This window comes from Cetorhinus maximus, chromosome 2, assembly GCF_964194155.1.
Source record: "Cetorhinus maximus chromosome 2, sCetMax3.hap1.1, whole genome shotgun sequence".
NCBI lineage: Eukaryota > Metazoa > Chordata > Chondrichthyes > Lamniformes > Cetorhinidae > Cetorhinus > Cetorhinus maximus.
Genome location: NC_135880.1, coordinates 142,886,835 through 142,901,073, shown reverse-complemented (window position 1 = coordinate 142,901,073; position 14,239 = coordinate 142,886,835). Strand labels below are relative to the sequence as shown.

Here is a 14,239-nt window from a genome sequence, read left to right as displayed (position 1 = left end):
GGGAAATTCAGGGCTTAGGCAGCAACAGAACAGAATGGGCAAGAACATACCGGATGGAGTATAATGTGGGAGAGCATTAAGTTACCCATCTTGGAAGGAAGAATAGAAAAGCAGAGCATTTTTAAATGGTGAAAGTTGAAATATTGCTCTCCAAAGGGACCTGGTGTCATGGAACATGAATTGCCGAAAGTTAACATGCAAGTGCAACAAACAGTTAGGAAAGCAAGTGGTATCTTAGCCCCTAATGTAAAGGGATTTGAGTATAAAAGTGAAGAAGTCTTACTGTAATTGTATCAGGCCTTGGTGAGGTCACACCTAGAGCACTGTGTACTGTTGTGGTCTCCTTATCTAAGGAAGGATTTACTTGCAATAAAGGTTCACTAGACTGCAGGAATAGGATATTCCATCTTTTGAGTCTGCTCCGCCATTTGATAAGATCATGACTGATTTGATTATGGCCTCAACTCCACTTTCCTGTGTGCCTGCCATAACTCTTGACTCCCTTGTGAACAACTTATCTTATGTAACTTAAGTAACTGAGGCCTGTCAGAGCTAACCATTCAGATGTTACTTTCTTGTCTTATTACTTTGTTATCAACAAGTAACCAGAAGAGAACTCAAACCACTCATGTTAGAGTGGTCAACATCCAAGAGGAAATGTGAGAAGTGACATTAATATTGAATAAAAACATAGTAGTCTGAAAACCCCAGATTGCAGCAAATCAGTCAGGTGGACCTCCAAGTGAATAATTCAGTCGCTCCTATAAGTTATGTTTGCATGAACTTGATTTTAGTTGAAGTCCCAGGAATTTGAACATGCCCATTTTTGCAGATTTGGGGAACATTCCTGCATCCGAAGGATGAGGCCCGAGGCTCCCCCGAAATTGAGCCTCGGGCCATATATGAATGAAGCCAATATGGTGATGGGAGCAAAGAAGAGTATAAGTTTGGGCCACCGCTAGCATTGCCATGGCCCTCAAGTAAATGGATTTGGTCAGGGAATTGCAGGGGCCAGAGACACCTACTTAAAAGCCACCTAAACATCTATGCTTACCACATCTATTGCATTCTCTTCGTCTATCCAGTCTGTCATTTCTTTAAAAATATTACATTTGTCATCCCCAGCTTGCTTTCAACAAGCCCATACTGACTGTCCTTGATTCCTCTGTGTATTTCTAAATCTTGAAAGGTAGATTCTAATTGTGCGTTCACTATAAATATCCATGTTATCTTGTGCTCCCTTCATGGAAAGAGGTGTAACATTGGCAATCTCCCAACACAGCTTTGCTATCTAAGGATTGAGAAATTGTGGTCAGAGCATCTGCTGTCTCTTCTCTGACACCCCTCAGTACATACCATCAAGATCATCCACCTTCAGTTCTGCTAATGCTTTCTGAAGGAATTGCTTTTAGCAACCTAGGAATTGCAACACAAAAAATAAATATCCACCTAGTTTACCATCTAAAATTCCGGTAGTCGCATAATACAATGATAATGAAGCTGTTGATTAACCATAGCAATCAGTCTCCACTAATTACTTTGATGGGATTTATCACTGACGAGGTGTGTGAAAGATGATGTTATAGAGTTGATTTTCCAGGTAACTTTTCTTGGTGGAAACATTGAACTTTATTTACAAGGCAGCAGCAGCAACTCCCTGCATGTATCTAACTCTATGGGCTGAATTTTTAGCTCGGTGGGTGGGCGCGTGCCCAACCTGACAGAGCATAAAATGACGTGCAATGACGTTGTACGATATTTCAGTCAGCGGGCGCGCACCGGAGTCGGCAGCGTGCCCGCCGACAATTAAAAGGCCTATTAAGGCCATTAAAAAGTTAATTAAAAGAGATTTCTCGCTGCCTGTCCAACCTTGCAGTTGGTGGGTAGGCGGAAAAGCCAAGCGGCCTTTGCATGTTTTTAGAAATCTCATCCATGGGCGGGATGAGGTTTCCAACATCAAATAAACATTTTAAAATTTATTTAATAACATGTCCCTGCTCATGTGACAGAGTCACATGAGGGCGATATGTTTTATAACATTTTTAAGATCTTTATTTTTTATTTTGAAAACTGTTCATCTCCCTGAGGCAAGTCTATGCCTCAGGGAGCTTTTCCAGTGTGCACCCACATGCATGCGCGAAGTTCGAGCTCGTCCTCCTCTCCCCATCCCCCCCACACATGCATCATTGAGCACTACTGCTTGCGTTTCACACTGGGTGGGCCTTAATTGGCCCGCCAGCATGAAGTCACGGTCCAGCCCTGACTGCAGGTGGCCGTCGGCTCCCTGACTGCCCCTACCTGCCCCCACCGAACCAGCCTGACAAGGGAAAAATTCTGCCCTATAACTAAAGAAGAACTCTTTCCTAGAGGTTCCCCACGCTGCTAACCCATTGGTTTACACAGATTAACAACACAAGATTATTCTTAAAGCTATAGTCCTATGTTCCTCAAAACTATAATTGCTACAGATGGTTTCAATCTCCTCCATAGCAGCATGTTTCTCTGTGTTAAATCCTTATAATAAAAAGAATTGGGAGATAATCACACAACAATCTTCACTAATGAAAGGACTTAGAAGGAGAGCTGAAAATTGTTTGACAGAAAAGAAGGAACACAAAGAAAAAACGATCTTCAGCTGCCAGATAAGGGGAGGGGATAGCTACAAAAAACATTCACAGATCTCAGTTTACATTATGGCTTGGGAAGCAGACCACCTTTGCCCCACTTCAAGTGAAAAAGACTACTATTAGACTGCTATAAACTTCATGGCCTAAACAGATGGACTCCTAAGTGGCTGCTCCCCCATGTTATCTGCAAAGATTTACTTGTTTATGTAATATTGATGTGTGAAGGGATTACATTTATTTATCTATTGGCAGTGGGTATGAAAATCAACCAATCAAAAGGGACTTACCAGAGATCCATTACAAACCCTTTAACAGATTCTTTGGATTGAATTTTACACATAGGCAGTGGCCCTGCCCACCAGCTGAAATGTCAGGAATGACCCCACATCTGCTAGCCTGGGAAGCTCTAACCAGATTTTATGGTCCTCAGGCAATTAACTGCCTGAGGTAATGTCTTCAGCCTCCCTGTGGGAGGACATCCCTCCTCCAAGAGCTGCCAGCCAATCAGATGACCAGCAGCTCTCGAGCCCCAGCAGCGTCACCAGGAGCTGTGGTCATTGCTGTCAGTCTCCAAACAAGAGCAGCATGGAGGCTGGAGTACGAAGTAAGTGGGGTGGACTTGCTGGGGCCAATCAGGGATGCTTCGATGATGTGGAGGTTCCATGATTAAGAGATTGAGGCGGGGTGGGGGGGGAGGGGTGGGGTGGGGGAGTGGTTGTTGGGGAACGGTGTTCATGCAGGGGTGGTCCTTTTCATTGGTGGAACCTTCTGTTGGGCAAAGGGTGCCTGAACAAAGGCACTCCACACCCACCTCCCTGAGCCTGGTGGCCTTTCCATGTGGTTTGAACACCTCTCAGTGGGTGCCAGCTGGGTGGGAGTAGGGGGGAGGCCTTTAAGTGGTCAGTAATTGGCCATTTAGGGCCAAAATTGGCCCAAGGACGGGTGGGCTGCCCGGCACCTATCTTGGCACTGGTACAATATCAATGGAGCATAGTGTTGCCCACCATCCTACTTGATTTTATGACCGCCCCTCCCCAATCCATGCATGCAATTCCAGCCTTTAAATGGAATGTGCACCCTCCCCCATACCCAGTGGCCTCTTGCGACATTGTAACTTTTGAATCCACATGCACATCTCCACAAATGAGGGGCCAGTATTAGTACAAATGGTATGAAGTTGAATATGATTCTGCAACAAGTATTAATCAGCATTGTTATCTTTTCAAAGCATTATTTGTTCCCTTTGTTTCAGTCGAAAGGGACAAAGGATAAAGACATTGCTGCAAGCTTGCATTTACGTAGCCTGCAGTACCAGGAGAGGTACTTTTACCTTATTCTTTTTGACACTTATCTACACCTAGAGAAGCCAGGAAAATGGGAAAGGCCCTTCAAAGAATGGATGGCCAAGGTATGAAATCAAAACACTGCACTGTTTGATTTCTGTTTAATCAGAACCCCTTTTCTCCTGCAGCATAAATTGTTGTGAACCTTTGGAATTTGGCATTTTTGCATTTGTCCTGATGAATGTAAGATGAAACATGTCTCTCTTTTCAGCAATATCCAAGTTCTGTACTACCAAGTAACTACTATCTGTGTGGATAGGAAAATGATGTACATTGTACAGTAAGCATTGTAGTGTGTGCCATCAATAGAACCGATTCTCACTTGAAAATTTCAAACTACTTTTGTTATTCATTCTCAGAAATTGGGCATTGTTGGCAAAGCCATCATTTATTGGCCATCCCTAGTTGTCCTTGAGAAGATGTTAGTGGAGTTTCTTTTTGAACCACTGTATTGTGGCTTCCTAGGCCAGTTTGGAGGACAGTTACTAGTCGCCCACATTAATGTGGACCTGGAGTCATATATAGGTCAGACTGGGCAAGGAGACAAGGGATAATAACTGGGAAAGTTGGGGGGGCTGGGTGGTGGGCAGTGTTAATAGGGAAAATAAGTGATGGGGTAAATTGACGATTGGCAGAGGGATGTTGTGGGGGTGCCAAATAGAGTATTGGTGAATGATTTGAACTCTTCTGGATTATTATTCCAGTTCTCTGGATTACTAACCAATAACATAACCACTGCACTACCGTACCCATATACTGGCATTATACATGATACAGGCCATCATATGGCTTTGTATATCATTTAGGAAAGGGGGTGGCTCAGTTGATGAAGCCAGTACATGTATCAAATGAATTCATGTGCAAAATCACCCACAAAAAGATTCTGTAGGCATAGGTCATAGGATAGCAAACAGAAATACTGTCAGCAACACAAATATTGATGCCAGAGAAATAGTTAATCCCTTGAGTGAGGAAGCCCTAACCCTAATCCCCCGAGACTCCTTGGCAAGTGAACTACTAAGCCTAACACCCTCTCCATAACCCCTAATGCTAGCACGCAAAACCTAACCACTAACCTCTCTCTAACCCTTAAATCTAACTTTAAATCTTAACCCTTAAAATTAATCTGTAAATCTAACCATTAGTTCTAAAGCTAACATTCTAGTGATAACCCCAAACTCTAACCCTAACTCCCAGTCCTAACCTGAAATTTGAACCCAAGTTGCGCATTGTGAATAACCTGAAGCAGGCCATGTCAATAGTCCCTCCAGTAAGTATTTGGAGCAGAAGAAAGTACTTGGGTATCTGAAGAGAGCAGGAGATGGGATTAATTTTGGACTACTCTAGCAAAGACCCAATACTGTCACAATGACAGGAGATAGGCTGCTTCTTGACTATTGGGTTGAGGTTAATCAAAACCATATTGTGGTGAGCCCAATTCTAGAAAAGCAAGCAGTATTCTCACATTTGATGATGATGCAGGGATTATGCACTGAGATCGCTATGACCCCTTCAATATGTTGACGTTCTGCAATCCGGTTTCCACCCTTGCCAGAGCACTGAAGCAACCCTAATCAGAATCAAAAATATTTGCAACTATGATGCAGTCTCTCTCCTCAGATTTCTGTAGCTCTTTGCAGCCTTTGACATGGCTTACCACATCATTCCCCTCCATTGTCCAGCTGGTTGGGACTGCACCCTGATCTACGCCAATGGCTTCTCTTCCTACTCCTGGACTCTTATCTTTGAATTCTCCTGAGGATCTATCCATAGCACCCCTCCTACTTCTCATCTGCATCTAGCTAAGGTATTTATTGATTAAATTATTTGTCAGAGTAGATAGAAATAAACCGTTTCCCCTGGTGGGAAACTCCAGAACAAGTGAGCACAGCCTTAAAATTAGAAGTAGGCTGTTCAGGGACAATGTCAGAAAGCACTTTTTTACACAAAGGACTCTGGAAATTTTTTTCCATAAATTACTATAGAGGCTAAAACAATTGAAAATTTCAAAACTGAGATTGATAGATTTTTGTATGCAAAGGCATTCAGGGTTTGGGAAACAAGGTAAGTGGATGGAGTTAAGATGCAATTCAGCCATGATATAGTTGAAGGCAGAACAAGCTCAAGGGGCTGAATGGCCTGCTCCTCTTTCTATAATCCTATATGCTGCACCTCTGTCATCCAACAACATAACACCAGGACCCACATGGATGCTGATGACTTCCAGCTTTGCCTCACTGCCATCTCCCTCCACTATTTTCTGTTTTGCCATGCTGCTTGTCTTACATTCAGTCCTTAATAAGTCTTAATTTTCTCTAATTAAACATTGGGAAAAGCAAAGCCATTGTCTTCAGCCTCTGCTGTAAACTCCATTCCCTCACCAATTCCATCTCCCTCTCTGGCAATTGTCAGAGGCTGATCCAGATCATTCACAACCCCACAGGCTTCTATTTGATGCTGATATGAGCTTCTGATCTCATACTCTCTCCACCACTAAGACCACCTACTTCCACTTCCATTATATATTCTGCCCCAAACCCCACTTTGGCTTATTTGCTGATGAAACACTCATCTATGCTTTGTTAAATCCAGACATGACTATTTCAATGCTCTATTGCCAGCCTTCCATCTTCCGCCCTCAGTATACTTGAGCTAATCCAGAGACTTAAACACAGAATCATTGCAGTGCACTTTTCATGGAGTTTTGAATTGTTGGAGGTGCTGCCTTTTGAATGAGATGTTAAACTGAAGTTTGGTCTGCCATCTCAGATGGATGTAAAAGATTTTAGTGCACTATTTGAAGAAAAGCTGGGGAGTTGTCCTGTTGTTCTGGTCAATGTAATTGTGTATACATATATACACATAATGTATACACACACACCCCTCAGCCTGCACCTCCAAAACAGATAAAGTGGTTAGCTGTCTGATCATTGTTTGTGAAAACTTGCTGTGTGCAATTCCACTACTCTGATTACCTACAAAGCAAGGGTAAATACACTTCATAAACTATTCATCAACAGTGAAGTGCTTTGGGGTGGCCTGAGGGTATGAATAGCGCAATGTAAATGCAAGGTTTTTTCTTCTTCCATTGCTGTTCATGGGTCCCTGCTATGTACATATTGGCTTCCACAGTTGCCTACCAAACAACAGTGAGTGCACTTCAGAAGTACTTCAGATTGGCTGTCAGTGTGAGACGTGGAGGTAATGTGGAATGAACTAACGTAGAATTTTCAATAGACCACACATTACTATCACCATAGGTTGCTTCAAATCTGATGAATATATTCTGATTGAATTTCTTGGAGTGACTGAGAGCTCCATTGTGGGATATAATGTGTGTGGGTTTGGTTTCTGCTGAAGCCTGGTACTTTAAAGACTTTGTGTGCCAGTTCAGTTCCTTCATTGCTCTGAAGCTATAATGGTTCTGTTGAAGCCAGTTCATACTTTCTAAATATAAGAACACCACCCCAACCTCAGAGATCCTTCAAAGTCCCAAGTATATTTTGAATGAATATGACAGCCTTCACTGTACAAATCTCAAAGTTCATAGTTATTCTGTGATGCATGAAAACACCAAGACCCTAAAGTTCCAGGGGTTGAAGATTTAGGAGAGCAGGACCATGAGCCATGGGGGAGAGGTTTGAATTTGGAATGGATTTTCCAGGGGATCCTACCTTGTGTATTGGCAACATTTTTGGTTTTGGGGTGGGATTTTTCCTTTTGGATTGGGACTCTGACTTCAGGGTCAAATGGGAGTCACAAACCCGCACTGTGTGGGAAACTCACTTGGCAATGATTTTCTCTGAATTGGGCAATTATTGGCTAGAGGGCAGGCTCGCCATCCAAGCAAGGAGGGCTGATGGACCTTCAAAGCTGGGGAGCAATAGGAGGCCCTCCAGCTCAGGAGGAGATGAAGCCTGCAGTTCAGAGAAGAAAGAGAGGCTGCCTCATTTTAAAACTTTTAAACTAAAAAATAGACTCGGCATCTGGGCCACCACTGAGGAGAGGGAGCCCCTGCAAAAGGCAGCCTGCAGCCATAGCTGACACCAGGTTGGCGGGGAGGGCCTCAAAGACTGCCTGAAGCTCTGGCTTCCCGGTCTGCAGCTGGGAGGCCTCCTCCAGGCAGATGGCCTCTTCCCTGACCCCTTCATCTGTCAGCATGTCGACTGGAAACTTCCACTCTACCTTGACAATAGGTCTTACTAGGCCATTATGTATCATTAATTGTCTATCCACCGCTTGCATGCGGTTAGCCTTCGGCCACCAATCCAGTCTCCAGGAAAGCGGTCTGGGGTGGAGTGGTGCTAGCAAATCAGCATGCCAGCTGGCAACATGAATTTTTGTGCCTACTCATCTCTGCACTCACCCCTATTGTCGTCAGCGTGCTTCAACCGGCATGAGATGATGGACATATGTAGCAAATCAAATCTGTGGGGGTGGGGTAGCTTCAACATGGTGCACTTTTGCTGGTGTCTGAAGAGACCAATTCATGGGAGGCAGGTTCTGCCACAAGTACGGCAAATGGAGTGGTTATCAGGGCCGTTGTGGGTTGTTGTTTTTGATGTTGGGGGTGTTGGGAATAGAATGGTGCCAGAAAATCAGTACACTGGCAACACAAACTTTTGTGCCTACTCTCCTCCATACTTACCTCAAAATGGGGATGAAAACCTTGCCCTTGTTTGGTCATATAAATAAATATGAGGAAGGATAACTCACATTTACATATAGTCTTTCATGCCCTTAGCACATTCCAAAATCATTTCATTTGAAGTGTGGTCACTGTTCTCATGTCGGGAAATGCAGCAGCCAATTTGCACACAGCAAGATCCCACAAACAGCCATGAGGTAAATGAACAGATCATTTGTTTTGGTAGCATTTGTTGAGAGATACATGTTATCCAGACTGAGAGAAAATTCCCCTGCTTCTCTTTGAAATAGTGTAATTGAATTTTGCCCTGCTCACCTGAGAAGCAGAAGCCTGAACTGAAAGACACTCCCTCAGTACTGCGCTGAAGGGCCAGTTTAGATTGTGTGCTCAAGTTTCTTGGGTGGCTCCTCAACCCTCAACTTTCTGGCTCGAAAGTGAGCATGGGAGCACTGAACTAATGTTGACACGAAGAAGGAGATGCTCTTTGGATGATAATCAAGACGTTACCAAAACATGAATGTTCTGAATCTTTAAGAAATCTGGTCTGATTAATTTCTTGGCAGGAAACAAATTTGTTCAACACTGCTCATTTATGATCAAGCCTGATTTCAGACAGTCTGCTCTCAGGAAAATTTACCCTGGCAACCAGTGAAAGAGAGGCTGGGTGGGTTTTCACTGCTAAAGTAAAGAAACATATTTAGCCGTCTAATTTTTCCCGGGTTTAGACAACCATTTCAGTCGCAGTTTATTTGCACTACTTATATACTTTCATCTGTGACAAAGGACACTTATATACAGAGCAGCAGTCCTCCTACAAACATCAAGCATTGGGGGCTCAATTCATACTTTAAGGGCCTCTTTGGTATTAAATATCAGTCTTTCATTGTACAAACCCTGAAGACCAGCTAGAAACATAATAAGGAGGATTAGTGTCCATGACCTGCTCACACGGAAATAGGTTTCATTTCATTTTGCGTCTTTTAACAATGGATATTTTTCCAGATTTACAATGGAGAAGTTCTGTGACTGAGAATTTGGTATATCTCTGGATTGTCAGCTGTCATTTACCTAACGCCAGGGATGTTTGCAGAAGAAAGTTCTTAAAATATCATCGCAGATTAGAGTTCGTTATTTTTTGAAGAGGAATGTGTTGTGTAAATGTCATTGTGTGTGTGAAAAGCTGCAGTTACTTCCCATTTAGTTGGTGCGTGCACTCCTCCTGCATGACATCAGAACAACATGTTCACAGGTGAGACAAGCTAGTACCCGAGAGAGAGGAACCTCTGTCGTTCAATTGGCCTGGTGTAAAAACTAAAGCACTTTTATGTTGTATGTGGAAAATAAACGAAACATTAATTTGATCATTATTCCAGGAAATCCATAGGGAAATTGATGGTGTTTTCCAGAAAGTTGTGGTGATATCTTGGAGGTTTCCCATGAAATGAAAGGAAAACACCTCGCCTGTGGCTTCCTTTCCTCTGTAATTGACCCCCAGACCCACATTGCAGGCCTCTGTCTCAGCTGAGGCCTTCAGTGCTATAGATCTTGTAATCTTTGGGGTGCTTCTGCCCCCTTTAAGGGCCTAGCTGCCATACCAGTGGGATTCTTGTGCTTGGTACTAGCAGGCTCCCTCTTAATGAACATGGGCCCTGGCTGCAAACTCGCTGTTCATGCTTAAAGAAACCTGCACAGGAAGATGGTTCAGAGCTGGGCTGGAAGAAGTAACACAGGCCGGAACTCCATTCCAACTGGGAGACTCCTCCACTCGTAACCCTATCCCCCATAATTCCCTTATTTGTTCATTACAGGTGGCGGCTCCAGCAGGTGTTTTTGAAATCTTGGACAAGCTGGGATTCTCGGAATTTGAGGACCCAGGATCTACCCCGATGTGCAGGATGCGCTACAGATGGCAAAAGCAACGAGGCTACAAGGCCCCTAACTTTGGGGATATGATTGAATAATTTGGAACCAAGCAAAGTAGCCAACGATTTTTTTTCATCTTTCCAAATCTCAACATCTTTCAGCCTCCCACTTTCAGTGCAGGAAACTATTGAATTAAATTCTAATAGCGTGGTGAGTTTGGGAGCAGTTGTTAATTCAGGTTACTTAGGTGAGCAAGCTCAAAAGCTGTAGCATTCATTTACACTTGTACCCAGGTGCACCCATAATCTGGGTGCTAACCAATTACGAAGCTTAAAAAACCATGGGTATTTGGATGTAAGTGAGTTATGCTTGTAGATGAAATACATCCAAGTACCCTCGACTTTTATGTCTGCCCATCAAACCCTCCATTCAACTGAACTTCTGCCCACAGAACTAACCATGCTCTGTTCTTAAATGCAAATATCCTCCAGTTGAGCTTACTCAGGTGTGGATTTCTCAAAGTTGTGACAGAGGCTCAGGCAAATCAGGAAAGAGAATCATTTCTCTGCTCCTTGCGTTGCAATTTTTCTTTGCTTGATCTCCACTGAGACCTAGGCCGGAATTTTCCAGCCCCTCTGTGGCGGATTCCCCCGCAGTGCAGCCAGCGAGCCATTGAAATCTCCGTTTACTGGAAGATCCCGCGGGCGTGAAGGGGTGGAAAATTCCAGCCCGGCTCTATATTTTCTGTTTCTTTCAATGCATTTTTATGTAAGTCATATTACAAATCTAAAAGCTTCCCAATTGCTAAATGTGCTGTGTCTGACGCACATGAATGAAGTTGAAATAAGTTAGAACTTATACTTTAAGACTGAAAGAAGAAATATGTGGTCTGAACTCACTCTTTCATTGGGCCCCAATTCTTTACGCTGATTAGGCCCATTTTAAATTTAGGCACATTCTAATGAGATTGGGAAGATACTTGAGTTTGACTTAACATTGGCAAATTAGCATGACTTTGTGTGTGTTTTCGGGCTTAACTTCTGGTTACACCCAAGGCTGTAATAGTTTCTCATATAAGCACAGAGGTACTAAACTCTACCCAATGTTCTTAACTTACTTTCATCTCACATCCACAGTGATATATTTTGGGATATTTTCTGCCAACTGTATCCATCACTCTCTTGTATTCAGTTAAATGCTCTGAAATGAGGCTGACTGATAATGACATGTATGCTCAATAAGTATGGAATTACTTCACTATTTTAGTAAAGGCATCATCCATTTAAAATAAATGGGCAGCATCTCTGCTAAAATGGTGGAGTCTTTCTAAAACAGCATGTTAAAACTTCTGCAGTATTGAAAGACCACTGATTCAGGGCAACCACAGAGGAGACCGGGGTGAGACTGAGAGAAAGAGAGGCAAAGGAATAAAAGGAGACTTAGATAGATAGCGAGGGGCAGAGAGACAAGGAGGAGGAGAGACAGAAATGGGGAAAAGATGAGAGGGGGGAGAAAGACATGGGGAATGTAAGGAAGGGGGAAAGTGATGGGAAAAGGAGGGAAGGAGGGAGAAGGGAAAGAGGCAGGAAGGGAGAGAGGAGGAAGAGGAAACACAAGCTATTATAAAAAGATAATAACAAAGAATTGTAAGATGATGCGCTGTGATAAAATTGCACTTCTGCTTTCTTAAATTGCATTTATTGTTTCGCAATTAGCATCTTCAGTCAGATAATCTTAATCAGTGGTAGTATTTACATTTTTCCTTTTGTAATTTTACCTTTTGTAAATCACTATTTTGTGAGCACCACATTTTCTCTTTCAAAATTGTGGATGATTGACTAGTAAGCAACACTAGGAGGTGTGCAAGCTTGATCCATTTAAAGTGACCTGAGTTAACACACACTCAGCATTTTTCTACATCGAAAAATTCATTATACTGGGGCTAACCTTAACTACTTTAAATTTAGTAATGTGTTACAAAACACATGCCTGGGTAATGTGTGAAAAAACCTAAAATGTATTTAGCAGTCAGGTGATTTAGTAATGGAAAATATTATAATCAGCGCAGGTCAAAATTAGTTTTAAATGATGTCTGAATGTAACCCCACGTGTGTTGTGCAATGTTTTCAGCTGAATTGTAACACTGCATCAAGAAGTGTGCAAGGGATGCTTCCTGCTCTAACCTTAGTTAAGTTCACTGTAATAAACTTGATGTACTGGAGAGGTTTCTCACTTGATAATTTTATTCGAGTTCTTGTTGAAGCTACATGCTTGAACCAGGTTCATGACTAGAAAGCTCTGCCCCTAAAATTACACATGCTTAGGGCTGATTCGTCAGTAAAATCACATGACCCCCTAAAGGCAGTAGGAAAGTTTATACCTACAATCACTACATTTCCTATTCCTTTAGTTTTTTACATTTCTTATTCACAAAGAATATTTTAATCCACAGTATATACACAGGTTATGCAGTTATAGATTAAGTCCCTGAGGTGGTTTTCTAGTTCAGTTAGAGCAATGTAGCTTCAGGACTTGAGATTCTCTAACTGGATTGACATGATCAGGAACTACAGCATCAAGGATACCCTTAGACAGTGGTAGTTCAGGATTAGGTAATTCAACAAAGACATCAGGTAGGTCTATTCTAGGCCGATTTGTCACCTCAGGGATTAAAGGTTCGGCATCAATTACAGGTGGAATAGCTGGTTGTCGGAATATCTCTCTACTCCTTAAATGATCTACATGTTTTCGAACAATCCGGTCTTCCACATTCACTTGGAATGACAAAGGTCCAGTTTCAGACCACTTATACCAGGAACCCGACTAAGACCATTTCCTAAATTCCACACAAAAGCTGTATCTCCCACAGTAATTTTCAAACTTTGCTATGAATATCATGATTCAATTTCTGACAACTCTGGTTCTTCTCTACCTTCCCCTCTAAGTTTGGGAACACCAGACTTAACCTAGTATGAAGGCAATAATTCAGACGGTGTTGAACCTGTAGTTGTATGAGGAGTCATACAATAATTAAGAAAACACGAAATTCGAGTTTCTAACATACCTTTGGATAGCTTCTTTATTTCTGATTTGAAAGTTTGCACTGATTTTTATGCAAACCTATTTGATGGCGGATGATATGGTGCTGTTTTAATATGTTTAATTCCATTTAAACTCATGAATCTCTGAAATTCCATACTAGTGAAGGCAGTACCATTATCTGTTAGGCCATGTGTACTAAAATATTGGTGCAGCTTTTCAATAGTTGCACACGATGTTGGTGATCTAACTTCATACATATCCTTCTACTTAGAATGCGCATCAACAATCAATAAAAACATGGTACCTAAAAATTGACCTACATTTTCTATGGCAAGGATATTATGGCCCCTCCGCGGCATGTCTACCCCAGGCGTATGCAACGAGCATTTAACTCTCCATTCAGTTCGGCGGGACCGTAATATCCTGCCTCGTGGGAAGGGCCATAAAATCCTGGCCGATATGTAGCCTAAGCCAGGGTCAACCAAGCCACTCCCAGAGATGCAGTGGAGCTGAAACGGGCAACGTTTGTTGTTGCTGACACTGCAGACAGTGCTTGACCATTCTTTCAATGTCACTATCTGTACCTGGCCACCGTACATAGCTTCGCACAAGCATCTTCACCTTCGAAATACCTGGATGCATACGGTGAAACTGTCAAGAATGGTTCTCTTCCTTGCGAAGGGACGACAACTTGATCCTCACAACAAGATTCCATC

The 14,239-nt window shown here is 42.6% G+C and overlaps 1 protein-coding gene across 1 annotated transcript in view; it reads left to right on the top strand.

Moving 5' to 3' along the window:
* LOC144691420 (paladin-like) overlaps nucleotides 1-10,579 on the top strand; it is a 144,798-nt gene extending 134,219 nt beyond the window's left edge. The window contains exons 18-19 of the mRNA XM_078559507.1: nucleotides 3,915-4,035; nucleotides 10,427-10,579. Coding sequence (XP_078415633.1) covers nucleotides 3,915-4,035; nucleotides 10,427-10,579 — 274 coding nt within the window. The remainder of the gene's footprint in view (nucleotides 1-3,914; nucleotides 4,036-10,426) is intronic.
* Nucleotides 10,580-14,239: the final 3,660 nt, after the last annotated feature.